The sequence below is a fragment of the Rutilus rutilus genome (assembly GCF_951802725.1).
Source record: "Rutilus rutilus genome assembly, chromosome: 13".
Lineage (NCBI taxonomy): Eukaryota > Metazoa > Chordata > Actinopteri > Cypriniformes > Leuciscidae > Rutilus > Rutilus rutilus.
In genome coordinates, this window is record NC_140218.1 from 22,739,288 (window position 1) to 22,766,024 (window position 26,737).

At 38.3% G+C, this 26,737-nt stretch overlaps 1 protein-coding gene across 2 annotated transcripts; it reads right to left on the reverse strand.

Moving 5' to 3' along the window:
• Window positions 1-35: 35 nt before the first annotated feature.
• LOC311302083 (collagen alpha-1(XX) chain-like) lies at window positions 36-26,097 on the reverse strand. Of its 2 annotated transcripts, none has more exons than XM_084427671.1 (42): window positions 25,974-26,097; window positions 24,913-25,034; window positions 21,758-21,862; window positions 19,924-20,067; window positions 18,719-18,874; window positions 17,221-17,409; window positions 16,439-16,606; window positions 15,999-16,118; window positions 14,708-14,872; window positions 14,031-14,189; window positions 13,766-13,935; window positions 13,352-13,481; window positions 12,786-12,931; window positions 12,554-12,683; window positions 12,077-12,216; window positions 11,383-11,509; window positions 11,160-11,299; window positions 10,907-11,039; window positions 10,678-10,820; window positions 8,775-8,904; window positions 8,524-8,640; window positions 8,263-8,409; window positions 8,114-8,170; window positions 7,761-7,799; window positions 7,103-7,241; window positions 6,876-7,018; window positions 6,652-6,761; window positions 5,073-5,231; window positions 4,435-4,512; window positions 4,244-4,330; window positions 4,064-4,117; window positions 3,495-3,590; window positions 3,356-3,409; window positions 3,214-3,267; window positions 3,066-3,119; window positions 2,903-2,974; window positions 2,731-2,766; window positions 2,584-2,650; window positions 2,263-2,451; window positions 2,087-2,164; window positions 1,469-1,627; window positions 36-1,361 (listed from the first exon to the last, which is right to left on the reverse strand). In XM_084427671.1, exons 2-42 carry the CDS (start codon window positions 25,007-25,009, stop codon window positions 1,333-1,335), a joined length of 4,710 nt encoding a protein of 1,569 aa, XP_084283797.1. In that variant the 5' UTR covers window positions 25,010-25,034; window positions 25,974-26,097; the 3' UTR covers window positions 36-1,332. The 2 variants fall into 2 exon arrangements, with proteins under 2 accessions (XP_084283797.1, XP_084283798.1); XM_084427672.1 differs by having other exon boundaries at window positions 24,913-24,975; window positions 25,974-26,071.
• Window positions 26,098-26,737: the final 640 nt, after the last annotated feature.

Here is a 26,737-nt window from a genome sequence, read left to right on the forward strand (position 1 = left end):
CAGTTGTACAATATTTCGTGTAATACAATTCATTTAGGCATAAAGGTTTAAAGCTTTAATTTGCAGTAAAGTTGGATGTTGGATACACTTTACATTGGGAATGGAGTTTTTAAGAAATCAATACTGTACGAAGTTGTAAGCAAAATGTTACAAATACTAATTAAATACACAACATTTGATAGTAATTAACCTTTTACTGGGCACACACAGTTAAAAAATAATGGAACAAATATTTATTTGCAGTTTGTACACCTGGCAATTATAACGACAAATAATTGCATTGACATCTGTCATTTACACTGAGATAAAAGGCTTTCCTCCTGAAATACTCTGAATTTGTGCTATTTTGATTTGATCTGTTAAGCATGTCATTTGAAAATATATTACTGTAAATATAAAAAATATGCTTGGTAATAAAAGTTTCATGAAAATGACCTTACATGTTACGAATGTTTTCACTACTGCTTGCATACTAAAATTATGCTTGTGAAAATTGTATTTTGTAAACAGCAGTGATAACTAGTTATTTTGTCTGAAACCAAGGTGAATGCGAACAGTAACTTTCATTGACAGCATGACAGATCTGAGGTGAGTCAACTTTTGATCTTTAACAGTTTCATTTCATTCAGGTTTACATAAACGTATTAAAAACAAAAGACCATTTCACTTAATATAATCCTATAAAATACTATGTATGAACAGCATTTCTGCATATGTAAAAGACAATTAATATAATATCACAGTGTATTTCATATTAACAGATTGCTCTTGCAAAATATTTCTTATTTCATATTTTTTAAAAACACTTGATACAAAAACCAGAAAGAGATCCAGAAACTGGAATGGAAAATATTGAAAGTAATATGCCTTCAACAATATACATTTAAAACACATATAGTGCATTAAATACAATAAAATACATAAAGTAAAATAGTTGAAACATTCTTAGTGCGGATATTGTTCAGTAACACTAGTTCCTCGTCTGGATACCAAAATGTCTGTCTCTGTAAAATAGAGTCTGAGTGTGTTGTGAGTTCCTCTGTGCTGAATAAATAGTTCTGCACATGAATCTGCTGTTGTGTTGTAGCAGCAGATCAGGTTGAATACTGGGTAACACAGACAGGGTCAAGGATGATCAGTGCTTTGGTGGTCTCAGAATGGGTGTATTGAGCTGAGTTCAGCAACCACTTTGAGAAAATAAAGTTAAAAGTGTCCATCGAAAGGCTCATTCAAAGTCAACGTCTGGCAGAATCACTTTATCTGCTATGTCACGCAATGTCTTTCTACAAAGGAGGATTCTGCAGTGCTGAAGTAAAAAAGCAACTTTTCAACTCAAGGCTGATATCCGTTGTATGGATCCTCTGAAAAAAATGATGAAAACAGACAATTGGTCAGACCCAAACAGACTCAAATGGTCAAACATAAGCTTACACTGTTTTTCACGGTGGTCGTGATTGCATTTCTTCACCTGCAGCCGGGGGTCCTTGATAACATCCACTGTTGTCACATACACCAGGGGGTCCGATTTCACCTCGCTGACCTGAAGCTCCTGGAATACCTGGAAGTCCTACTTTACCATCCTCTCCTTTGGGACCTGGTTCCCCTGTTTTAGTTTCACCTGGAGGTCCTGGTGAAGCAGAAACATATAGTGGTGCAATTAACACTTAAACCATTACAAACACATTATTTGGGTTTGTGCAGAAGCAAAGGTATGTAAAACAATAAGACCTATTTTCAGAAAAGCATCTGAAATTCAAAAGTAGGGGGTCAGTAAGATTCACCACAGAATCCTGAAAAACATGTATCCCGGTTTCCACATATTAATGTGGAAATCTAACAGACCGAATGATAGTGTAAGTCTTAATATCTTAAACAATTGTGCCTCTCGGATAAATATATCTTGTTTTAAAAACGTTTAGATATTTTTAGGAAAACGAGACAAAAACACTGATTAATAAAAACAATTTGTTTCAGTGTTTTTTACACTTTTGGTGCAGGAAACCTAAATATGATGATAAAAATGATGACGACCCCATTAAACAATTTTACCAACACAGCTGTGCGATACACAAATATACTTCAATACCTGCAAAACCCTTTATTCCCTGTGGTCCCACCATATTTGGTCCTGGAGACCCCTTCTCACCCGGCATACCTCTACGTCCTAGAAGTTAATCACAGAATTAAGTACATCATTTAAATTCAAAATGCGACTACCATCAGATGTAGAGTTTGCCTAAGAAAGAAAATGTCAAGGCTTACCCTGCTCACCGGGGTACCCAAGTTTCCCAGACTCCCCTCTGCTTCCTTGTCGACCCTGAGGGCCTCGGTGTCCAGGTGACCCTCTTCCCCCTGGTATACCAGGCTCTCCTGGTGGCGCTACTGGTTCCTGGATGGGCACTGGCTTCCGATTCATCTCATTCAGAAAAGCATCCAACTTTAGCACTTCATCTAGAACACAATTTATTAACAACTCATAATTAAAATGCAGTTACTCAGGCCAAGATTTCCATCAAAGCTGCTTTTTAAATTCTGCATTTACTGTGACTGAATTAAAGCAGATGTAGTCAGTGTACTACATACTGTGCACAAGCTTTTCACAGGCCTGTGTAACAAGCTGGTAGATCATGGTAAGAGACTGTGGCTCGCCCTAATAAACAGAAGAATCAATACAATTTAATCATCTGCTTCAACGTTTGCAAATAGCAAACATGTCATTTTGTAACCTACCTTCTCTCCTCTCTCACCCTTACTTCCAGAAAGACCCTGTGAGAGAGAAAAAATAATGTGGTATTAAACATTAACCTTTTTTTTTTTTTATTACATAAAAAAATCTTTTCTGGAGTTCTATCTTGGCTGGATTATGTGGATCAAGGACATAAAGAGTAATTGAGTTTCTCACGGTGGGCCCTACAGGACCTAGAGGCCCTCTCTCTCCCACTGGCCCTGGATGACCAGGCAAACCCTGGAAACCCTACAAAAGTGTAAACATGGATGTAAAATAGAGTGCAATAAAAGCATGCATTAGATACTCCAATGAATGCAAATAGGTAAAGCTGTCTTACTCTTGGTCCTGTGATTCCTGGGCTGCCGATGTTACCCTCCACTCCTCTAGTCCCCTGTGGGAAATTTATAGACGGAAAGAGGAATGACAGATTAAACATTTCAAATGCACATAGGAAAATAACAGCCTTGAGCCACACAGAGACTTGCCTTAGGACCAGGGATACCCTCTTCACCTTTCGGACCAGGAGGCCCTGGTAAACCCTGTGAACACAAAGTGAAGAAAGAGTGAGATATACCAGAAATCAACACTTCTAATATGATCTGCTACAACCGTGGTCTAAAAGCTCACCTGACTCCCAGGCCTTCCGATTTCTCCTTTTTCCCCTCTTGCTCCTGGTGGACCCTTATATAGACAAAGAGAGAGTTTTAATCAGTTCCAAATGCTCATATGCATTAGCTCTTCTCTGTAGAACAAGTTGTAGACATACCACTTTGCCCATTACGGTTATTCCTCGTGGACCAGCAGGTCCAAGAGTACCAAAGCCGCCTTCAGGGCCCGGTTTACCAGGTGGGCCGACCTCACCCTGAAGAGATGCAGAAAATGGTCATATGCAAATATGCATTAAATTGATTAAAACTGACAGGAAAGACATTTATGTTTATATTACAAAATATTTCTGGTTCAAATAAATGTTCTTTTGAATTTTCTAATCATCTAAGTGTCCAGAAAAATATTAAGCAGCACAACTGTTTTCAACATTGAAAATGAAAAAAAAAATCAGCATATTAGAATGATTTCTGAAGGATCATGCTGAAAATTCAGCTTTGCCATCACAGGAATTTAAAATTTTAATACAATTTCACAATATGATATATTTTACTGTTTAGATCAAATAAATGCAGCCTTGTTGATCATGAGTGACTTCTTTCAAACATCTCACCTACCCCAAACATTTTGAACGGTAGTGTATCATAGTGCAATATCAGTGATAAGCAAAATGTGGTGGTGTGGGTTGTAGGTTCAAACCCCACCAAGTCTGTAAGCGAGTTGCCCTACCTTTTGGCCCAACTCTCCCTTTTCTCCCTTCTCCCCACGAAGGCCAGGTCTCCCCTGAAAACAGGCATATCATAACACTACTAATTATCATAACACTAATTATTCCAACCAACTATTAAAATGATTACACAAGCTATCTAAAGTCAGCGTCGGTTTGAAAATGCAGCTTTGTAGTCTCACAGGTGGCCCGATGTCTCCAGGTGCTCCAGGGACGTCGGTGGTGCAGGTGCAAGCATAAGCAGGGGCTGGACAGCTCTCCTCGTCTCTCTAGAGAACAGAGAGTGAAGCAACTTTAAGGCATCCTGCACTACATAAAGTAAGTCAGTGCCATCCATATTGAGATGTTAACTCAACCTAGATTGATTGTGTACCTGTGAGGGCAGATCACAGCAGCTGTCTTCTGATGCCCAAGTAGTGTTGCACACGATCTCAAAGGACTGCAGCTGAAACTAGAGAAAAATACAATACACATGGCACACACATGGTGTGTGTGTTATATTTGGGATCAGCAAGATGTTTTTTTTAAAGAAATTAATACTTTTATTCAACAAGGATGCATTAAATTGATCAAAAGTGACAGTAAAGATATTTTTAATGTTACAATTTTCTTTTATTAAATTAAAATTATGTTTCAAATAAATGCTGTCTTTTGAACTTTCTATTCATCAAAGAAATAATGAAAACATGAATAGCGGTTTCCAAAATATATTAAGCAGCACAATTAAAGGATCATGTGACACTGGAGACTGGAGTGATGATGCTGAAAATTCAGCTTTGCCATCACAGGAATAAATTACATTTCAAAATATTTTTAAATAGAAACCATTTATTTTAAATTGTAATAATATTTCACAATTTTACTGTCTTTATTTTATAAATGCAGTTCTTCGCCCCCAAATCTTACCGACCCCAAACTTTTGGATGGTAGTGTATGTACTGTTTGTATATTTTTATATCATATTTGAATTTGAATTGAACAGTATGTTTGTGGTCATGAAGTGAGACTCACAGCTGCAGATCCGCTGTGAGGTCCACGTGTCCTCACTAGTTTGCCCAGCATCTCAAAGCCATCAGTAGGCAAAGTTCCCAAGGGACGCGCGGGCCTCTCACCAACCCGCTGGCAGTCTACAGACAGTGATACGCTCACCTGACTGACTGACAAATGGATCTGCCCATCAAATCAGATAAAGAGAGAAAAAGAATCAGTGGCAGCTTTAGTTTTGTATCTCTTTTCTTCCCTTACTAAAAGACTCTTCTCCAAGTCCCGCCTTAAACCATTGCTGACCAATGCTACCTTAGCAACTGTTGCTATCTAACATTTTTCAGACAAGCGTTTGCTCTTTTCTAGTGTGTTTGGACAGTTTTTAAATTTTATTGAAATTCTCAACAAATAAAAAATAAAAAAAACAGTAAAAGGTGGGACGCTAATAATCTGTAAGGATATAAGCTGAATTTTTACCCCTAAACTTTCAAATGAAGCTTTTCTCTTTTTTGTTGCTGTTTACAAGCATTTGCCTCCATTCTGATTTCAAGTTATAATAATAATAATAATAATTTGTTACATTTATATAGCGCTTTTCAGGGTCCTCAAAGCGCTTCACATATGAAAGGGGGGAATCTCCTCCACCACCAATGTGCAGCATCCACCTGGATGATGCGACGGCAGCCATATTGCGCCAGAACACCCACCACACACCAGCTTACTGGTGGAGAGGAGACAGTGATGAAGCCAATCAGTATATGGGGATGATTAGGAGGCCATGATGGACAGGGGCCAATGGGCAAATTTGCCGGGGTTACACCCCTACTCTTTTTCGAAGGACATCCTGGGATTTTAATGACCACAGAGAGTCAGGACCTCAGTTTAACGTCTCATCTGAAGGACGGTGCTCTTTGACAGTAAAGTGTCCCCGTCACTACACTGGGGCGTTAGGACCCACACTGACCACAGGGTGAGCACCCCCTACTGGCATCACTAACACCTCTTCCAGCAGCAACCTGGTTTTTTTCTCAGGAGGTCTCCCATCCAGGTACTGACCAGGCTCAGCCCTGCTTAGCTTCAGTGGGAAAGTTATTGTTTAAAGGTGCAGTAAGTGATTTCTGAGAAACGCTGTTGAAAGTGGATAGGACCGAGCCCCAAAACACAATTCAGCCAATCAGTAGTAAGGGGCGTGTCCACTCATAAGAGGGTTGTGTTACACGACTTGAACCGGCGTACGGAGCCGTCTGCTCTCGAATCGCTCTCGCGGTACTTTGATTTAATTCACCAATCGGTCTATGCAGCGCCGGTTCAAGTCGAACAAGCCTATATAGTGCATTTCTGAATTTGGGGAGAGAGCTATGAAGATGCTGATCACAGACCAGGGGTGTGATCCTTTTGGGTAGGGGCGTGTTTGTTTTGGTGATTTCAAATATCTAAAAAAATGTGCTTACTGCACCTTCAATTTTAAAACAAATGGCAGATACCAATGCTTTGAAATGCCACAATGCACACGTACAAATAATAACCAATCATTGTTAGAAACCAGTGGGACATTCTGTAAAGCTTGTCTGACTGAGCATCAGAAACCAGTAACTTTCGCACAAACCTTATGAAAACTGCCGTAGAAAACCGAGTGGACTTGTGGCTGGTCAAAGGTCAGTTCCTGTATCTCTCCTCTGTAGTCCAGACTGAAATACAGCAGAAGCTTCTTCTCAGCTAAATAACAGAACAGAGAAGAAGGATCTAATGAATTTGACTAGGGATTTAAAAATTCAATAATTTGAATTCAAACCATTCTTGAATTTATCTACAAAATGTCTAGGCGCTTACGGTCCAGCACTACCCCCATCTTGGGCTGGAAGTCATTGTCCGTGAGCTGCCAGAGGGCGAAGGGTTCCCGGGGTGAATCCTGCAAGAGCCTAAAGGCTATGCTGATGGTGTGTTCTGGAGAAAATCCAGTCGGGTGGATAAAGCTGCGATAGACACACGCAGGGTGTGAGCGGTGACTGCAGGGTGTAACTGGGCTGTTTAATGATATGTGTGCTTGTGTTTCTTACCCTGTGCTCTGGGTCAGCTGTACGTCTCTATAGAGGGTGTAACTGGGCAAGGTGCTGAAGATGAAAGGTTCAGCTGCCACACCCTCAATAGTAGAGTGAGCTCTCGGAGTAAGGCCGAATGCTTCCATCATGTTGAAACCTAGAAAACACATGTACACACACACACAAATTCATGTTTTCTAACACAGTTCAGGGCTAAACAAAAAGGATAGCCTGTTAAGTCGAGGTTTGTATGAGAGAGTTTATGAATATAAGGATGGAGCTTCCTGTTAAAACAATGAAAAGAACTATAATTTCCAGCTAATTTTATTTGTAAAGAAAATTTTATATTTGATCAAATTAAGTAAGTGTTAAAAATACTTAAAGTATTTAAAGTATTTAGTTTTTTTAAAACAAAATATTATATTAATCTATTAAAAAAATGAGTTATATTAAAATGAGAAATGAAAAAAAATATTGCACCTAAAATATTGGCCTGACTGGGCAAACAGACAAAATCTTACTGTTGAGCCCTGCATTAGCATAATATTGCTCTCTGAGAAAGGCAGTAGGCTTCTTTCTTGGTTGTTGAGGTCATGAATTTGGTTCTCAGGAAATGTATGAATTGATCATATGTACACCAAAAATTCAATGCAAGTATGCAAAAATATGAATATACCTTTAATCACATGATTTCTGACTGTCATCTCAGGACACACTGAGAAAGAAAGAAATACAGCATGTTATGTTTAAAGAAAGCTGCATTTTTACCAAAGGCAGCGTATAGGCCTGTTCACACCAAAAGTGAAGCGGAAAAGCAAAGCAAACTGCTTGCGGTACATTTGCATGTAGTAAGTTTCCATAGCTTGAATAATCCACTCACCAAAGAAAAATAGCGTTGTTCTGATGTCAAATTAATTGGTTTAATATGAATAGATCAAAAAGGTATGCACTGTTTCTATTCAAAATCTTCTTTGCACTGAATATTAATGAAAATATTTGTGTTTAGTATAAATTGCCCTTAACTCTTACCTTCTCTTTGTATGGGATGCAGACGAGGAGGAACCTGAATTCTCACCGGAGCAGTTGCTTTATGAGAGAATTAAATGCTATTACCTTTGAGACAAAAATAACATCAGTTCTTTTTTGGGGCTAAAATATGTGTCACACAGGATTCTGACCTGTGGGGTGAAGGATGGTGACAGCAGCGCCCTCTACTGTTCCCAGACGGGAGTGCACACTGATGCGGTACACCGTCTCAGACTGCAGCTCAGAGAAACAGTGACTGCTGCTGGTAGCATCAACTATCTCCTCCTTAGTCTGTTTATCTGAGCACAAACGTACAGAGTGAGAAATAAATGACACAAAACAAACTGCCTAGTTTTCCACACACACAAAAAAAGTTCATGATGCATTATGATGGTTCATTTCAGAGCTGGTACCTCTGAGGGCCTGGATGACTACGCGATAACCACTGACTGCTGGTACGGGCCTCCAGGACACACATATACTGGAGTGGTCAGACCGCACCACGCTCACGCTGCTCACCCGCAGGCTGGCTGGTTGCGCGGAGAAACACATAGGAGATTAAGAACAAGACACTGTCTGGCAGTGCAGTGTGAAGTGCAAAGTACATACTTGGTCAGAACACACTAAAGATACTGTATTTGATGTGTGTGTTTGTGTGTCTCACTGGTTTTCCCCTGGGCTGAGGCACTGCCGCCCTCTCTGCTGCGGTACTCAGCAGTCACCAGCACACTGTAACGAGTGTCAGGCTGCAGATTCTGCAGGAGGACGCGCCTAGAGCTGCCTGGCAATGACACCTATTAAAAATAACCAACATGACAACATTACACTGCACCATATTTATAACACAACAAACAAATTAAGAAATAGTGAGAAGTTCCAGGGTTGTTAATATTATTTTGAATTTAATTTTTACCTCTATTTTTAAATCTATTTATTCTTTGGTTGATTATACTTATTCATTATTTGTTTCTATTTTTTATTTTAATTTGTGATTTTGTTGGTTCAGTTTAGTCTAATCAATGCTTTTCTAGTTTTTTTATTTTTAGTATTTTAGAGCTGCAAAAGTTATACAATTATAATTATAATTATAAAATTAAAATGATAAAATATTAAGTTATACAATTTAAATAGATTTAAAATATTAAAAAATATCTAATATCTTAATAATAATATCCTAATATATGATATACACACACTAAAGTATAGTAGAGTAATACTTTAGACTGAGTATAGTAGAGTAAACATATCAGTAAGATGTTTTTGAAAGAGGTCTTTTATTCTCACCAAGGCTCCATTTATTTGATTAAAAATACAGTAAAAACAGTTATAATGTGAAATATTATTACTATTTAAAATAACTGTTTTCTATTTGAATATATTTTAAAAAGTAATTTATTCCTGTGATGGCAAAGCTGAATTTTCAAAATCATTACTACATTGTGGGCCCCATCATACACCCGGCGGAATGCAGCGCCATGCGCGACGCAAGTGTTTTGCTAGTTTCAGCCCGATGCAGTTATCATTTTCACGTCCTGCGCCACGTTGTTTAAATAGCAAATGCATTTGCGCCCATTTGTGCGCCCATGGGTGTACTGGTCTGAAAACGAGGTGTGTTCAGGCGCATTGTTGGTGCGTTGCTATTTTGAGGCAACTGAAATAAACTGTAGTACCGTTAGTAATATGCGCCTATAGGCGGGTCCAAAATGCGCGTACACTCTGCTTATTAAACATACATGGACGCGCAGCAGCACACAGACATGCCAATTGCCAAATATTAAAAATAAAAGGATTACAATGTATTAATATTGTGTACATAATGATATGGTGGAATCCAGCTTGTCCCATAGATGGTCTGCTTGCGCGCTTTAACCTTTAAAACTTTTAACCTTCGTGCACGAACAGATCCGTTTGCTCTCCGGAGAAGCGTTCAGTCTTTCCGCTTGTAAATTCGTCATGTAAATAGCTAATCCACCATGGCATTAGCGCAACTGGCTTTTAAAGGGAATGGGAGATGAGACTCTGATTGGTTTATTGCACGTTACGCCCAAAACACACCAATTACTCATTAAGAGAATAAAGACAGACCATGCGCTGGGCTCGCAGACCATTTTTCCCATTGTTAAACTAGCAAAATTGGATTCGGACAACCCCTAACTGCACTTGCGGCTTAGATCTTTAAAATAGCACCCACAGTCTTCAGTGTCACATGATCTCAGAAAAGCTCAGAAAAGCACTCACAAATAAAATGTATTATTATTATTATTATTATTATGCGGTTGCTCAGGCAATGTAAGTGGTTTTAAAGGTGCTCTAAGTGATGTCACGTGTTTTTTAGGCCAAAACATTTTTTGTCACATACACCTTTAAGTGCCTTTTGTAAATGGTTACTACATTGTTCTGAGTGGTTCCTATAATAGCCATTTGTATAATACAAATTACAGCAGGTCGCTCAGCAGGTAAACACTATGACAGGTCCCTCAATAAGGTGTATGTCGATGGAGAGAAAGCAATTCAACTACACAAAGGCAATACAAAATAAAATGTTTCACTCCTCAAAAAGCACTCACTGTGTTCTCCCTCGTTTCCCCATTGATGGGAGTGTATGACACACGGTACTGAAGCACATGGGCGTTGGGGTGAACCCAGGTGACCAGCATACTGACTGCTGTCTCCTCTGAGATGGATAAACTGCTCGGACCACCTCCAGACACTAAAGCAGTGCAAAAAAATGCAACAAAGTTATTTATATATTGTAGTCAAAGTTTTGTTTATATGCGTATGAGTTTATATACTTACAGGTGCTGTATCGTATGGCCACAGCCTCACTCTGAGCCCCATCGGCATATAATGCAGAGAGTGAAATCTGATATTCCTTATCTTCCTCAACCTCTTCCAAGATTGCCCCCTCACTCTCTCCATCTACCGTCAGCTGGAATATACCCATGAATGACCATCTATTACCAAATTACTCTAGCCTCTTACTAAATTCAGGTAGTCATCAAAACTATTTCAATCAGTAGAATCTCTAGTAGCTAGAGTTGGAGCGAACCTGCCTGAGGTCTCCTCCACTGAGGGAGATCCATTTGATGAGATAAGAGACCACATCATCCGCCGCGGCTTCCCATCGCACTGTTATGTCACTGCCGGAGAAGTTAGTGACTCTCAGATCTGAGGGAGCCGGGACCCTCACTGAAATATCAAAGAGCATTTAAGCAACAATCTTCCAAACTGGAGATAAAAAACGAAACTAGTCAAAAATGTGTGTAACTTACAGGTAGTGACATTGGCTGTGACAGGAGTGGACAGGCCCTTTTCATAGAGTGACTGGACTGATACCAGATACCTGGAGAGGGAAGACAGATTCTGCAGCAACACTGTGTTCACACCTTTGACCTCCACCTGAGAAACAGAGAGAATGAGTACATACTGTACACTACAGCTCAAAAGTTTGAGTTTGGTACATTTTTTAAAAAAGTTTTTGAAAGAAGTCTTTTATGCTCACCAAGGCTGCATTTATTTGATCAAAAATACAGTAAAATCAGTAATACTGTGTAATGTTATTACAATTTAAAATGTACAATAACGGTTTTCTATTTGAAGTAATTTATTCCTGTGATGGAATGTTTAGCAACATTACTCCAGTCTTCAGTGTCACATGATCCTTTAGAAATCTTTCTAACATGCTGATTTTGTGCTCAAGAAATATTTCTTGTCGATTTTGTGGAAACTGAAATGGAAATCTTTTGTAACAATATGATGTTTACTCTCACTTTTGACCAATTTAATGCATCCCTGCTGAATAATAAAAAAATATATATTTCCAGAAAAAAAAGAAATCTTACTGACCACAAACTATTAAATGGTAGTTTAGCCTGTACTAGTGTAACTAAAACATGACAAGAAAGAAAGACTCAAAGCTGTTTGGGACATCAGAACCTCATCAAAAGACTTTTGGGATCTGCTTACCTGCTTGACATCACTGCCGTGATTGGTGCTGTAGATGATGCGGTGGGCAGGAACATCGACAGCTCCAGGGACCCATGTGACCTTCAGAGTGCTATGACTGACCATGGGAAATTGCAAACTGAGAGGAGATGGCAATTGGACTGAAAAAAAAAAATAGACAGATGAGAGAAAGAACAGATGGAATGAGACGTTCCTTACAGTTTGGTTTAAGACATTTCTCAAAATATCTTCTTTTATGTTCCACAAAAAAAAAAAGAAAGTCATTCAGATTTGGAATGACATGATGGTGAGTAAATGTTTATATAATTTAGCATTTTATAAAGACCTGTCACACCATATTTGTGACGCCCTAGAAAAAAAATTCATTGTGGGAACAGGATAAAAGTGTGTGTGAGCAGAAAAAAATCAGTTGTGCACAGACCTCAGATAGAAGTAGATACATTTCTATGTAAATGCTGATAATGAATCGATATTTACACGTGGTTCCGATGGCTGTGATTGGGTCACTAGGGTCCTCATCATACAAAGCATAAAGTGTGACTGAGTAATCTGTGGACGGCATCAGATCCACCAACTCCACGTCCGTCTGAGCAGGTCCAAACTTCACCTGGCACAAAATACAAGAGCACAGGAAAGGCATCAAAACAATGTAACATAATTAGAGACCCTGAGCCACATGGTGAGACATCACAGGATTCCAGACTCACACCTCTTTGGCATCATCAGGCTCTCCATCATTAAGGGCTGAGTATAAGGCCATGTACTGTGTGGCTCCTGCGGCTGGTTGCCAGCGCACCCGCAGACTGCTGGGGGAGGAGGCGGTGACCTCTAGAGCTTCAGGTATCGCCAATGGTACTTTAAAAAGGAGAGCATTCATTAAACCAAACTAGCAGCATAAAAATATGAGCAAAAAGTTTCAGAAAAACCAGCATGAATTTTCAGAACAACTTTAATGAACTAGAACTGCGTGAACTCCACAAGTTTGTGAGGAACCTGATGGACATGTTCTTCAGAATGATTTGAGATGATCCACAGAAGCTTCAGTAGAAGAAAGCATATCTGACCGAAGGTTCAAAAGCTCACATGATCAATGTCACAAATGTGCTTATTTGATCAGTGACCTAGATATAGTGCAGAATACATTTTTATCATATCATTTATTTATTTCAATTTCCTCCTTATTTCCACGTTTTGAATCCCAGATTTTCAATGTGGTCTTGGAACAGCATATATAAGGAAATGTTATCAATGAGCATTTTCAATGCTGAAACTCACACGTGGTGAATGTGCCTCTGAGAGCAGAGCCCACATTGTTCTCATAGACGGGGAAGATGGACAGGTGGTACTGCGTCTGTGAGGACAGTCCTGTCAGCAGTGCCGTGGAGTCCGTTCCATTCACCACCACCTGAGATCAATCAACAACATGACTACCATGCATGCATGCAAGTGAGTTTTCTGAATGCAATTATAACTACAGCAGAGACAATGTCCTGTAGGTGGCGCCAACAAACCAACCTTTCCTCAATTCCTAGTGCTCCAAAGACAAAATAAACACTGCCATCTGATACAAGAAATTATAGCTTTTTACATATTTACAGGAAAACAGCCTCAAGTGTGTATCAATGGCCGGTAGATGCCAACTCTTAGTCTAACCTACGCAGACATTTTAGTGCTGGACACTTGGCTCACCTCTTTCAGACTCTGTCCTTCAGCTGTGTGATACACGACTCTGTACTGTTGGGGACCTCTGCTGGGAGCCGTCCAACGCAGACGCACCTCTCGCGAGCCTAGTCCTACATACTGCAGATCAGATGGGCTGGGATAGGACAGAACTGGGTCCTCAGTGGGTCGCTCCATTCCTTTTTACAAAAGATGCATGACGTTTCATTTAAGTACATAGAAGAAATTTGTAGGATCAAAATAATGAAAACAAATGTGTGTGTGATTGACCTACTCTTCGCTTTTATACGGTCTTCAATCTTGCCACAGAGGATGCGTGCTAGTCTGCCCACCAGTTTACTGAGCAGAGGAAAATCATTCACGTTATATACATTCAACTCCAGTGGTTCAGACGCCACCTGCCTCAACTCTGCCTCATCTGCATTTTTCACACCTGGACATGAGTGAAAAAGAAATAAAATAAAAACATAAATATGTGTATATATACATAACTACAACAAAGGTCATTTTAAATATGTAATAGCATATATATACTGTATATACATACACATATACACACACTACCATTCACAAGTTTGGGGACAGTATTTTATTTTAAAAAGATACTTTTTCAGCAATGATGCATTAAACTGATCAAAACAAAAGTGACAGTTAAGACATTAATAATAGTGAATACAATTTCTTGAGGAGAAAATCAGCATATTAGATTCATTTCTGAAGGATCATGTGACACTGAAGACTGGATTAATTGTAATAATATATCACAATATCACTGTTTTTACTGCATTAATCAATTAAATGCAGTCTTTAGACTTTAAAAAAAAAACATCACAATCTTACCAACCACCAACTTTTGAACGGTAGTGTATTCATTAGCAAACAGTGTTCATCTTCATAGCCTCTCTTAAATTCATTACACTCCATGTGCGATTTGCTAAGAGAGGCTCTCACCTATAGCAATGATCTCCACGCCAGCATTCTTCAGCCTATTGGCTGCAGCAATGGCATCATCCTGAGATTTCCCATCAGTCAACAGCAGCAGGAATTGTGGGGTGTTGGGCCGTGCCCCTACCTCCTCCTTTAGATTGTTCTCAAGAGCGTGGATTAAAGCCTGACCTTAGGTACAGACATCATGATGTTAAAATGGACATTTGCATGCAAATTCAATTATTGGTTTCATAAAAGAATCTGGACTAAGCGGACTAAGATTATTAGACAAAAAACATTAAGACACAAGATGCTGTGCATTTCAGTGACTTTACAATGGGCAAGAGGTGTTCTTTGGAATGATGAAACCCTCTTTACCACAGGAAACATAATTGCTTATAAATGGTGACAATGACAATATGATACAAGACATAAATGTTCAATAGATATTAAAGTGCCCCTTATTATGGTTTTTCAAATATTCCCTTTCATGCAGTGTGTAATAAAGCTGTTAGTGAATGTAAACTTTCTGCAAAGTTGTAAAGTCGAAAGTGCACGATAAATAGAGTTATTGTCTCCCAAAAGAAAGAATCGACTCTGAACCGCCTTTACGAGTCGTTTGGGTTTCGAATCCCACTGCTTTACGGTTTTTCGTCACTAGAAGATACATTTGCATAATGCCCACCTATGTTGTACGTTGTCCGCCTGCAAACAACTTGACCTGCCCTCAAACGTCAGTTCAACGTGGGATCCGCAAAACACTTGCTCCTGAAAGATTGGTCAGTGCCCAGTTTATTTGGACCAGCTTGCTCCTCAGAATCACAACTTGTGTAAGTTTCTGTATTGAAAGTACTGAAATACCTCTGCTAATCAGCTATTACCTAAAACTGTGTCTATTGTCTTTCCTTCTTTCTACTTTGAGTAAAAAAAGCGTTTGTTACATCAGTCATTCACGTTGGTGCTGGGCAAACTTATACACCGTTATTAATACAGTTAATACAGTTCCCACATGTGCAGCATAAATGTGAAAAATACATGTCGGTTTGTTGATGGACATACTCTTGTTATGTGGTGAGGAATTACAGTTGAAACATGTACCTCAAACTGAGTAGCGTATCACTGAGAAACGTTTAGTGTATTTAGACCGATAAATTACAGACAAATGCTCATGGGTATTTATGGTTGCCCAGCATCATAATACATTACTATATAATGTGCATTCACAGGGGTGCATTTAAGTCTAAACTTTTCTTTTTATAATATTTATTAATATCAGGTTAGTAAGAAATATTAAGGGTAAAATATCTACAGTTACCAGTGAAAGTGTTTCCTCCCTTGTATCTGAAGTTCCTGATGGCCTCCAAAAGCGGTTCTCTAGAGGTGAAGTTATTAAGATGCCACTCTGTGCGTGGATCTCCACTGTACTGAGATAATGCTGAAACAACAACAAATGAATACTTTTAAACAGTAATGATGTATTAAATTAATCAAAGGTGACAGTAAATAAATTTTTTCAACATTGATAATAGTAAGACATGTTTTTTGAGCAGCAAATCATCTTATTAGAATGATTTCTGAAGGATCATGTGACAGTAATGATGCCAGCAATTCAGCTTTGCCATCACAGGAGTAAATTACATTTTTAAATATATTAAAATAGAAAACAGTTATTTTAAATTGTAATAATATTTCACAAATATGACTGCTCTTACTGTATTTTCGATCAAATAAATGCAGCCTTGTTCTGCATCTCACCTATCTGCACGCCCTGTGGGCCGATGTAAAAGGGGACAGCCAGGCCCTCCAGGAAGTCACGCACTTTTCTGAAGTTTGTGCGGCCGATGCTCCAGGATCCGTCCACCAGAAGGACCAGATCTGCCTGAATGCCAGCACTGCATTCAAACGGCTTTCGTGTGGAAACAGCTTAAGACACATTGGGCAAGGTTCAAACTCTGCTATTTTAATAAGGCAACATAAACTGAGTGTGAGAATGTCTTTAAATGTCTCTTAGCCTGTGCATGTTTGCAATTATATTTTGCTGTGAGGGGTATCCATGAGTCTTTTCACACCTGCAAACATTAAGCAATCCTCTCTGCTCCTATATCAGGCACTTTGTGAAATGATTTTGCAAGATTTTTTTTTTTTTTTTCAATTCATATACAGTATGTGTGTGTTCCTCCAGTGCATTCCAATCTATGCGTGTGTTTTTTACAGATGGTAGGAAGGAGGGAACAAATTTCAGTCCTGAGGGCACATGAGGGGCCTTGATAACAACCTACAGTGTCATTAACTCCAGTTTGTCCCTAATTCTGTTATTATCCCTCACTATACAGACACAGGAAACATCAACACAGCTCATTAACTCTGTTAAACACTGACCATAACATGTTCCTGTACCACGGGAGACTCTTTGAGTCAATGTGCATTTGACATGTATATTTGCATATGTATGAGGTCAATAACATTGTACATTATCTTTGCAATAGCTGTTTGTCCATCTGGTTGATTTAAACCATCTGAAATGTGAGTGCTATTACCTGTGACCGTTTGGGTTGGGGTGGTTTTTCTTGGTTTGTTGGTGTTGGTAACCTCTTCTCTCACTGACTTCCCTCCATTATCTTCTTGATCATTTTTATCCTCAGTCTTGGATCGATTCTTGTCTTTTTTTTTCTTTTCTTTAGGGCTTCTGTCAACTTCTGGCTCAAGCTCAGGTACAGCAGGAGGCTCTATAGTAGCAGAAAGACATTACGAGTGAAAGATAGATAGCTAAATAAAAATGTTAAATGTACTGCAGCTAAAAAAAGCAATCTTGTCTCAGATTGATCCAAAATTCACAATAACTGTGAACCTGAGTTTGAATTACCTTAAAAGTGGGTGAATTTGACTCAGAAATGTGTATGACAATCAACACATTTGTACATATAATTGTGTTTATAAATGGTTAAATAGATGCGAGACTAATCACAATGAAGTATACGAGAAATGCAAGAAGACCATATGCAAGTCAGTATACAATTATTAGTATGACACCATCACAGTCGGAGAATTTTAAACTTTAATCCTAAATGTATTTAAAAGTAAAGTTTACACACACACAAAAAAAAACAGTTACATAATATCAAAAGCTTAAATTATCTGCAAACCAAAATTTGAATGTATGTTAAGTGGTTTCAGAAGAATATTTGAGGGATATCAAAATACATAGTAGAGCTAGTGATGGTGTCTGTATTCCCACACCCCGCACAGGTGGACAGAATCCCCTCCTTGTCCTGTCCTGTCCCATTAAGGCACCATTGATTACAGGTGTTTGGGGGTGAATGGACTCTTATTAATAGGTTAGTGAAGGAGCTGGTGCCAGTTCAACTATCTGTAGCCCCGCCAGTAAAAAACGCATAATGACAGAGAGGCCGTGGGACAAAAGGTCGGCACAGAGTGCCTTGGCTTTGTACACCTGGTTGGGCAGAAGCATGTTTGGTTTGTCTAAGAAATTTTCATCATTTTAGTAACACCGTTTCACACATCTGGAGCTTAGAGTGAAAACTGCTAAAGCAGGCATACACAGATATTTCACACTGAAAATGCCATTTTTTTTAATGTCAATTACTTATTAACAGACGTCCTCAATGTAAATATATTGAAAATGTTTTATTTATGATAATGGTGCATAATTAGGCCAAGAACACAATATTAAGAAATATAAACTATGTTTTAAGGTTTAAGGTATGGTCACCGAGGCTGCATTTATTTGATCAAAAGTACAGTAAAGCCAGTAAAATTGTGAAATATTATTACAATTTAAAATAACTTCTCATTTAATATATTTTAAGATGTCATTTAATCCTGTGATGGCAAAGCTGAATTTTCAGCCTCATTACTCCAGTCTTCAGTGTCACATGATCCTTCAGAAATCATTCTAATATGCCGATTTGGTGCTCACGAAACATTTCTTATTATTATCAGTGCTGAAACGGTTGTGATTGACAAACACATATATGGTTAACTATAACTGGCAGACAATGTTTGCGGGTCCTCTACCTGTAGTCGTTGGTTCTCGGTAGAGCACAGTGGGAAGGGCCGCTAGAGCCTCCGTCACGTCATCCAGTTCTCCAGAGCCAGAGCCAATGGAGGGAATTTTCTTCTTCTGCTCCCTGTTCCCGCTGCGGATCAACTCTTCCTCACGCAATCCATCGACTGTGAGACAATGAGGAACAGGGAAAGTTAAGATGACTGGGAGGATATGAAAATAAATAGATAAAGCGTGTGTATACGTGAAATGTCAAATTAATGATCATTTTTTTTGCTTATTTATTGGAAACTATTGGGCAAATCAGATTACATAAAACAAGTAAAACGCGTTTAAGCACTATTTTGTTAACACCAAGACCTTTTTGATATATAAGCAGATCCACATAGAAAAACTGAGTGGATGCTTTGGCTTTTATGAGGGAACAATGGAATAATCCCCCTCAGACAAGCAAGCATGACCCTCTATCCAAACCTGTCCAGACCTGCACGCTCGACATAGTAACCTACTCTCCCAACCTCTAATCCCAACGTTTCACAGATATTTGGCATAGTCTGCATCTTTTGACAACACCAAGCTATTATGAAATAAAGTCCAGTCTACGTTCTTATTTTAGCACATTCACAATTTCAAATGCAAAGGCAGGTTCATAACTAAGGCATTTCATCATCTGATATCAGGTTTCTTTCAGGGTGGTCGTTTCGGTGGAATATTACTGTGTTTTAAAGGGAATTCCAAAAGTGTTTTGTGCCTGTAAAGACACAAGAGTAAGTCCCAGCCTGTAATCCAGCAGGAATCCACCATTTGACAGTGTCAATTACAGACAGTTCCCTGAACACTGTCTGTGTGTGTGTGTAGTTGGTGATGTGTTAAAACAAGGAATGCTTTCTGTACTTTGGGTCTGTGTTGACAGCTTCTGACCGCTGGGAACTATGACATAAAGATTTCTTTTTCTCGCAGAAAGTTCCCCTACCTCCAACAACAATTAGATGGGAAACCGCTAATTCTGATATTAAACTTTGAGGTGTACTCTACCCTTTTAGATACAGACATGAATGATTCCTCAAATCATGTGGCTTGATGTGCAGAGATGTATAATTAGTTTCCCAAAGTAATCACACTTATTATTTCAGCCTGGCAGATGATAAAATGGGTGAAAAACTCAATAGAAGTTACAGGAACCACATAGCAACGTTCTGTCATCCTCCACTCTTACTGGTAAAACGTCTTTTTGCAACGAGTTTCTCCTGTGTCCCATTGAGCACCAGGACTTGGAGGAGGTATTCCTGTCTGGAGTCCAGGCCCGCTACCGTGGCCCGGCCGCGTGTAGTCGTCAGCATCAGCTCTGGCTGTTGAACCTCTGGAAAAGAAAAAGATTTAGATTTAAAGCTCATTTCAGTCAGATCTTAACAGTTGGAGCAGCATGTGTCGGTGAAGATTATTTTGTAAATTCACGATGTAACGCAGCTTTGCAAAGTGGCTGATATCGAAGTACGTGGTTATTAAAATACAGTTCACTTTGGACTCCACATCAAACCTGCAATTCACTATTGGTCAGAGGGTGGAAACTGGAAAAAAAATATGAAAAAAAAATAGTTTTTGGCTAAAAAAATAAATAACCGGGATGTCAGGGTGTCTCATTCCAGAAAAGTAACCATTATAAAACTGATATCAAAAGACGGCAGGGTGTGAGAGTTTATTACGAAACATGATTGCCTATTTCTGTCTGTCTCTGCCTGGAGCACTGTGGGGCATGCGTGCTGTTTGTTTTGCTGTGTGAACTTTCTCGAGACTGCAACAGACCTGTCTGGACTCACCTAACTGAGCACAAGGGCGGAACAGTAGATAAGAGAGACAGAGATAAAGACAGAGAGAGAGAGAGAGAGAGAGAGAAGGGGTTTCACAGACAAATACAGAGAGGTAAAAAACAAGATGAAATGTCAGACAGAGGTGATATGAGCAAAGGCTATGACTATCCTCATTCCATCATCTCTCAAAAATCCTGTTTTCCCATTCCTCACCTGTTCTGAATGCTTACTCAGTGAGATAAGAATGTACTAAAACGTTCCAATTTTTTTTTAATTCCTGTGCCCTCATATTCTTTAATCAAAATAGAAACAATGATCCAATCAATTCCTGATGGACAAAAAAAAATCTTGTTCGAGAAGCCGTTTTACTTGTTTACACGGCACAATAGGGAATCGAAACTTCCGTTTCATGACGACTTTTAAAAATAAGTAACATAATTTGATTTATTTACTGAAAAGTTTGTTTCAAAAGTGTCAAAATGCTGCTGGTGAGTCAGTGCTTCAGTGGAATCCAGTTTCTGTTATGTGTAGCGGCCAAAATTTGGGTGTTTCCTCAGAGCAGCGGAGTATTTAATGTGCCCTGGAGCCAGCAGGTATGGCTGCTATACGCCTCACTGTTGTTCAATCAGTGTGCACCTTTTTAAGAAATGATGTACATTATGAATGCACATTGCATACAATGCTGTTCAAAAGTTTATGGTAAGATTTTTTTTTTTGGAGAGAGAGAGAAATTAATACTTTTATTCAGCAAGGATGCATTCAAATGTTAAAAAATGACAGAAAACACTAATGTTTTCAATATTGGTAATACGAAATTTGACACTAAAGACTGGAATAATGGCAGCTGAAAACTCAGCTTTGCCTTCACAGTAATGAATTGCATTTTAAAATAAACTCAAATAGAAAACACTTATTTTAAATTGTAATAAAATTTCACAACATTACTGTTTTCACAGTATTGTATTGATCAAATAAATACACCCTCAGTGAACATAAGAAACTTCTTTCAAAACATAAAAAAATCATACTGACCCCAAACTGTTGAACGGGGGTGTACCTGTGTTATTGCATGCAAAGTTTTTGTCCACAGCAACAACAAAAAAGCACTTCAAATGTAAAAAATGCCATCAAGTCAAGCATATGACAGTGAGAAAAAGTAACAAAAAGGTAAATTAACATAGTACTTTTAGTAAGAAGTAATGATGTAATCTTAATCAATACCAATACCTAAAGCGGTCTCACCTGTGATGGGCCGCACACGGACCTTGTAACCCTGCACTGGCCCTTCCGCCTCCTTCCATTTCATCTGCAGTCGATCTTCAGACAGAACAGTCAGCTTCAGCCGGGCTGGAAATTGCATTCAAAGACTTAACAAAACAAGCATTGTGGAAATGCAACTTCACAACACATTATTAGCAAAGAAACAGATCTATTACGACTGATAGACAATCGAAATGCCTGATAAGTTTGTGTCCTCCATGTAGAAGTCAGATGAGGGACAAGCATGTAACTCCTAGAGAGAATCATGGGAAAAGAGGCCTGTATGTGGGACTAAGATATGTACGTCTTGAAAGATCAAAGTCTTCCTCTAAAAGCTTCTCAATGGCTTTTTTTCACCCATCTAATATTTGAACGGGAAGTTTTTTTATTCATTCCTCCTTTTCCTTCATCACTGTTCTCTTGCTCAACTCTGCCCTTGTCTTCAGCTTATCTGCATAATTTCCACATGCCAGCTTGTCACAATCCCCTCTTTCATGTTTCCTGCTCCGTCTTTCCCTCTCCCCAGCTGTCCGCGAGCGCTCAAAGCAGGCCCTGTAATGCCCCGCAGGGTAACAGGAGGTTGAGGACCACAGGAAATCTGCTTTTCGGTGGGGTTGAAGGTCAGCCTGAAGGGGATGCATGCATGTAACGTCATAGCCCAGATGAGTTTTACAATGGGTATGACCCCAAAAACATGAAGATCTTTGTCCCCTCTTACTGTAGTGTCTTTAAGCTCCGGATTATGTTATATGGGAATAAAATCAGGGAAATGATGAATGTTACATGCACTGTAAAAAAAATTATAATATATATATATATATATATATATATCAGGTATAAAAAATATGCTTCATATATAAGATATCATATATATAATGTTAATTTAGATTTTACCACATGAAGCATAATTTTTATACCCGATAAAACATTTTTTTACAGTGCATGAAAGTCAAGGCTCCCCTGGTTTTACAATAATAATAACATCAATAATAACAATAAATAAATATCTAAATTAGCAGGTTAATTCAGGTATTCATTTATTTATTAATATTATTATTATTATAAAATGAGGGAATGTTGAATTCCTAGGTTTCATGCACTGTAAAAATATTATCAGGTATAAAAATGATGGTTAATGTGGTAACATCTAAATTATCAGGTTTAATTTTAAGCCAAAATATTTAGTTTATTGTTATTATAAAATGAGGGGAATGGTCAAATAATTGGTTTCATGCATTATAAAAAAGGTTTTATCAAGAATAAAAATTTTAAGAAATAAAAAAATCATGTGGGTTTTTTTTTTTTCAACTTGAATTAAACCTGCTAATTTAGATATTTTATTTACTATTATCATTGATGTTATTATTATTATAAAACCAGGGGAGCATTGGCTTTCATGCACTGTAAAACATGTTTTATCGGGTATACAAATTATGCTTCATGTGGTAAAATCTAAATGAACAGGTTAACTTTAAATAAAAAATATGAATTCATTCATTTCTAATGAATGGTGAAATGCTTGGCATTATGCATTAGAAGAAAAAAAATATGAGGTATAAAAAATATGCTTCATGAGGTAAAGGTCATTTATTTTATTTATCATTTTATATCATTTTATTATCATACAATATCATTATTATTAAATATGGCAATAACTGCATTAGATAACACAAATAAACATCCATTTTAAGGGTCAAATCTGGAAGAAATAGCTCCTTTAAGGTAACAACATTTTTACAGTGGCAACAAATAAATATCCATGCTCTGCATTAACTGGCAGTGGATCAAAGGCAAAAGGAAGCTTTCTGGCCGAACACAGCAGCACCACCAACCCAGAAGTCAACAAATGTGCGGCCAAACGTTCAGACAAAAAAAAGTGTGGAAAACACACGCACAGCATGTATCCTCTAGGGAAGACAGAGATAACAAGAGGCCTAGAAAGGACATAAATTATTCCAAGCATTTTAAGGCAAATTTCTTTCCCAAATGTAGCAATGTCCACCAAGAGCTATGTGAAGTTGTCTAAGGATTCCGCAATGTTGCACAAGGGCCTCGGGCAGGAATTCTGCATTCTAAAGACTATTCTATTCTGGTGTGCTGCTAACCAAAGATTTCCTTTCCTTGGGGAAAGTTACAATTTAGACAGAGTTGAATCAGTATCATTTGATTTTGGCTAAAGGTGTCTTTAGTGTCTAAATATGTCTTTCTGACTTTTATAGGTTTTTCGTTGTTTTGTGGGGTTACTTACAACACACTTTGTGGGTTGTAAATTCGGTCCCATTAGATAGACTTTTAGGAATGCAGTTGACCTTTCACAAACGAAACAAAAGATGTGTGTTTTCTGGCAGTATTTCAGATACCATCATAATTACAAAGACAGAACAAATCATTTGAGAATGCCTTTACTAATAATAGTTTACTAAAAATAGTTTATTTCTTTAAGGCAAATATGATATAGTATTAGTGCTATTAGTATTATAACTATTACCATTCAGAAAAGACACAATTATGAGGGGATATAATTAAGATGATTTTCCTTTTAATATCTGAATTAACGGTTAAGAATATAACTACCATGTAAGAAACATTAACTTTATAAAATTATACACTTGACCTTTGAATGAATGAAAAAGCGAATGTATTCCTGTCCCACAAAAAGAGCTATATATGGATTGCTATATTGTGGGCATGAAGGCTACAGTGCTACTTGACCCTTTATTTAATTTTGAAGTGCACAGGCCTTGCATTTTGGTTAGAAAAGAGGACATCTAATTATGGAAGCACCAGGCACCAGCAATTATCCATGGCTCTTAAATTCTGAACATTTTCAAGGATGCAGAGACATACGTAAAAATACAGGAACAAACAAACAGAAACTGCCGAATTTTAAGTGTTAGGGACTTACAATAGATTATGTTTAGTTTATCATTATCTGCTGTTTTTTTATTTTTAATTGTGCATGACCATTTCGATTACCTTTCCGTGCTTTACTTTTCATATATTTCGACAAAATAGTATTAAGCCATTGATAGTACATCAGCCATTTTTCTGTTATCAGTCACAACATGCAAAATCATTCCCAACATCAACCAGAATTGTAATATTGTGTATAGGTAAAAGGCAACATATAGGCTAACCTTGGGTATGAACTTCAGAAACCAGCATAAGGAGAACCGTCACCAGGGTGAGTGTCGTTCGCTCTGGGAGGACGAGAAGAGATATGTGGGCCATCATGATTGTGCTGGTATCAGTTAAAGACCTGTGGGAAAATAGTCACTGTGAGCAATGCGAAAAATGAGTGTAACTTTCATTCACTTCAAATAAACATCAAAGCGAGGTGATCATAATAACCGTAAAGCTGATGTTCTCTGATGAAGCTGCATACAGAGAGTATTCCAAACCCTGATGTAACACAGCTTTAAATATACCCTCCTAAACAATAAGGGGGGTGAGAAAGAGAGACAGAAAGAGATGGGACATTTACAAAAAAGGCTGCACCAGAAGTGGTCATTACAGGCCCATTGAAGACAATTACAAGAAGAGGGAGGGAAAGCTGAACACCTGTTATATATTTATAACCAGACATGTCTGCAAACCTTAAAGTAAAGCATGTATTCAGCAAGTGAACCGACTCATTAAAATCCCACCTGTCCACATCAAAAAATCAATGGAGAGAACAGCAAATCTTTTCAGTAGTGCTGGTCTGATTCACACAAATATTTTGTGTGAGAAGTGCAATTATTTGACACCTATTTTAATTGGACTCCTTCCATCCCCGTGCTTTTGCCATAATAGACGGCATTTACATGCATTGGCTTGTTGTACTGAATACAATAGAAACAGATGATATGGGGAACTTTAAAGCTCCGAATCGTCGAATCTGTTGTGATACCACACCTAAAGTGAGCTGTCGAAAGCTTTTACCGCTAAGCGCATTTTGAAACCTAGAACTGAAGCAGCCTGCATGAACTGCGTATTACTCTACTGTCTTTCTCATTAACTCAAGCATTACATGACTAACGTTAGATAGGCTAACTTACTCAACTCAGTTAGATACCTGAATCACTAGAGGCAATTACAGCGCGTCAAAGCGAATTCAACTTTTCATTTTTCATTTTTAACCAGCAAAGCATTAGGAAACACACTCATAATATATATCTGACTCTGATAAGGGTCTATTGGAAATAAAGTAGTTTACCTGAAGCTGAAGCGTGTACCTGACGCATTCCACACAGGTATGGGATGTTAACACATTGAGTCCCGGTCACTCACTTCCCATTCGCTCCCGTTTATGGCTCTAACGTTACTTCGGTTGGGTTAGGTGTGAAATCTGATACGGGTGCAGTGCCCTCCTCTAGTAATAGAGGCGGGGAATATACATATACTCAGGGTGGTAGGCCTATATCAGCTGTTCTGCAAAGACTTTTGCAAATAAAATCATACAACTTCGATTAAATTGTAGTTTCTCTGTGATGCATTTTTAACCTGCCAATTTCAAACCATTATGCTAATACAGTTAGCTCAGGTCATGGCTGACAGGGTGGGGTAGGTAACAGTAACAGATCTTTAAAAAGTGTAACAACCATCCCACCTAACATATAACTAAAACCAGTTTATTTTTAATGATTTTACAGAATGCATAGAAGGTGGAAAAGAAAGACAGATGTGTCCCTGCCAGTGTTTTTTTTTTCTTCTTTTTTTTAAGAGGTTTCAGGTCAGTCAGATCAGTTGTGACGATGTTGAAAGCCAGTGGTGAGGATTCTGAGACCTCAGACAATGAAAACTTTTATGTTGCCTGTATGCAGCCATTTAGCAACTCAAAGCCAAAGGATGTGTGGGTAAAATATGCCCTATGCATGCAGTTTCTGTTAAAAACACAGATTTTTCACTATTGTTACTCTCTGACTGAGAATATTCACACATAGACACACAAATTTACACTGTTTTTTTGTTAGTCCTACA

Coding starts and splice junctions, on each gene's coding strand:
- LOC311302083 (XM_084427671.1), bottom strand. CDS start 25,009: ATGATGGCCCACATATCTCTTCTCGTCCTCCCAGAGCGAACGACACTC. Junction 20,068..21,757: donor CCGTGTGCGGCCCATCACAG/GTGAGACCGCTT, acceptor TTTCTTTTCCAG/AGGTTCAACAGCCAGAGCTG. Junction 1,362..1,468: donor TCAAGGACCCCCGGCTGCAG/GTGAAGAAATGC, acceptor CATTTTTTTCAG/AGGATCCATACAACGGATAT.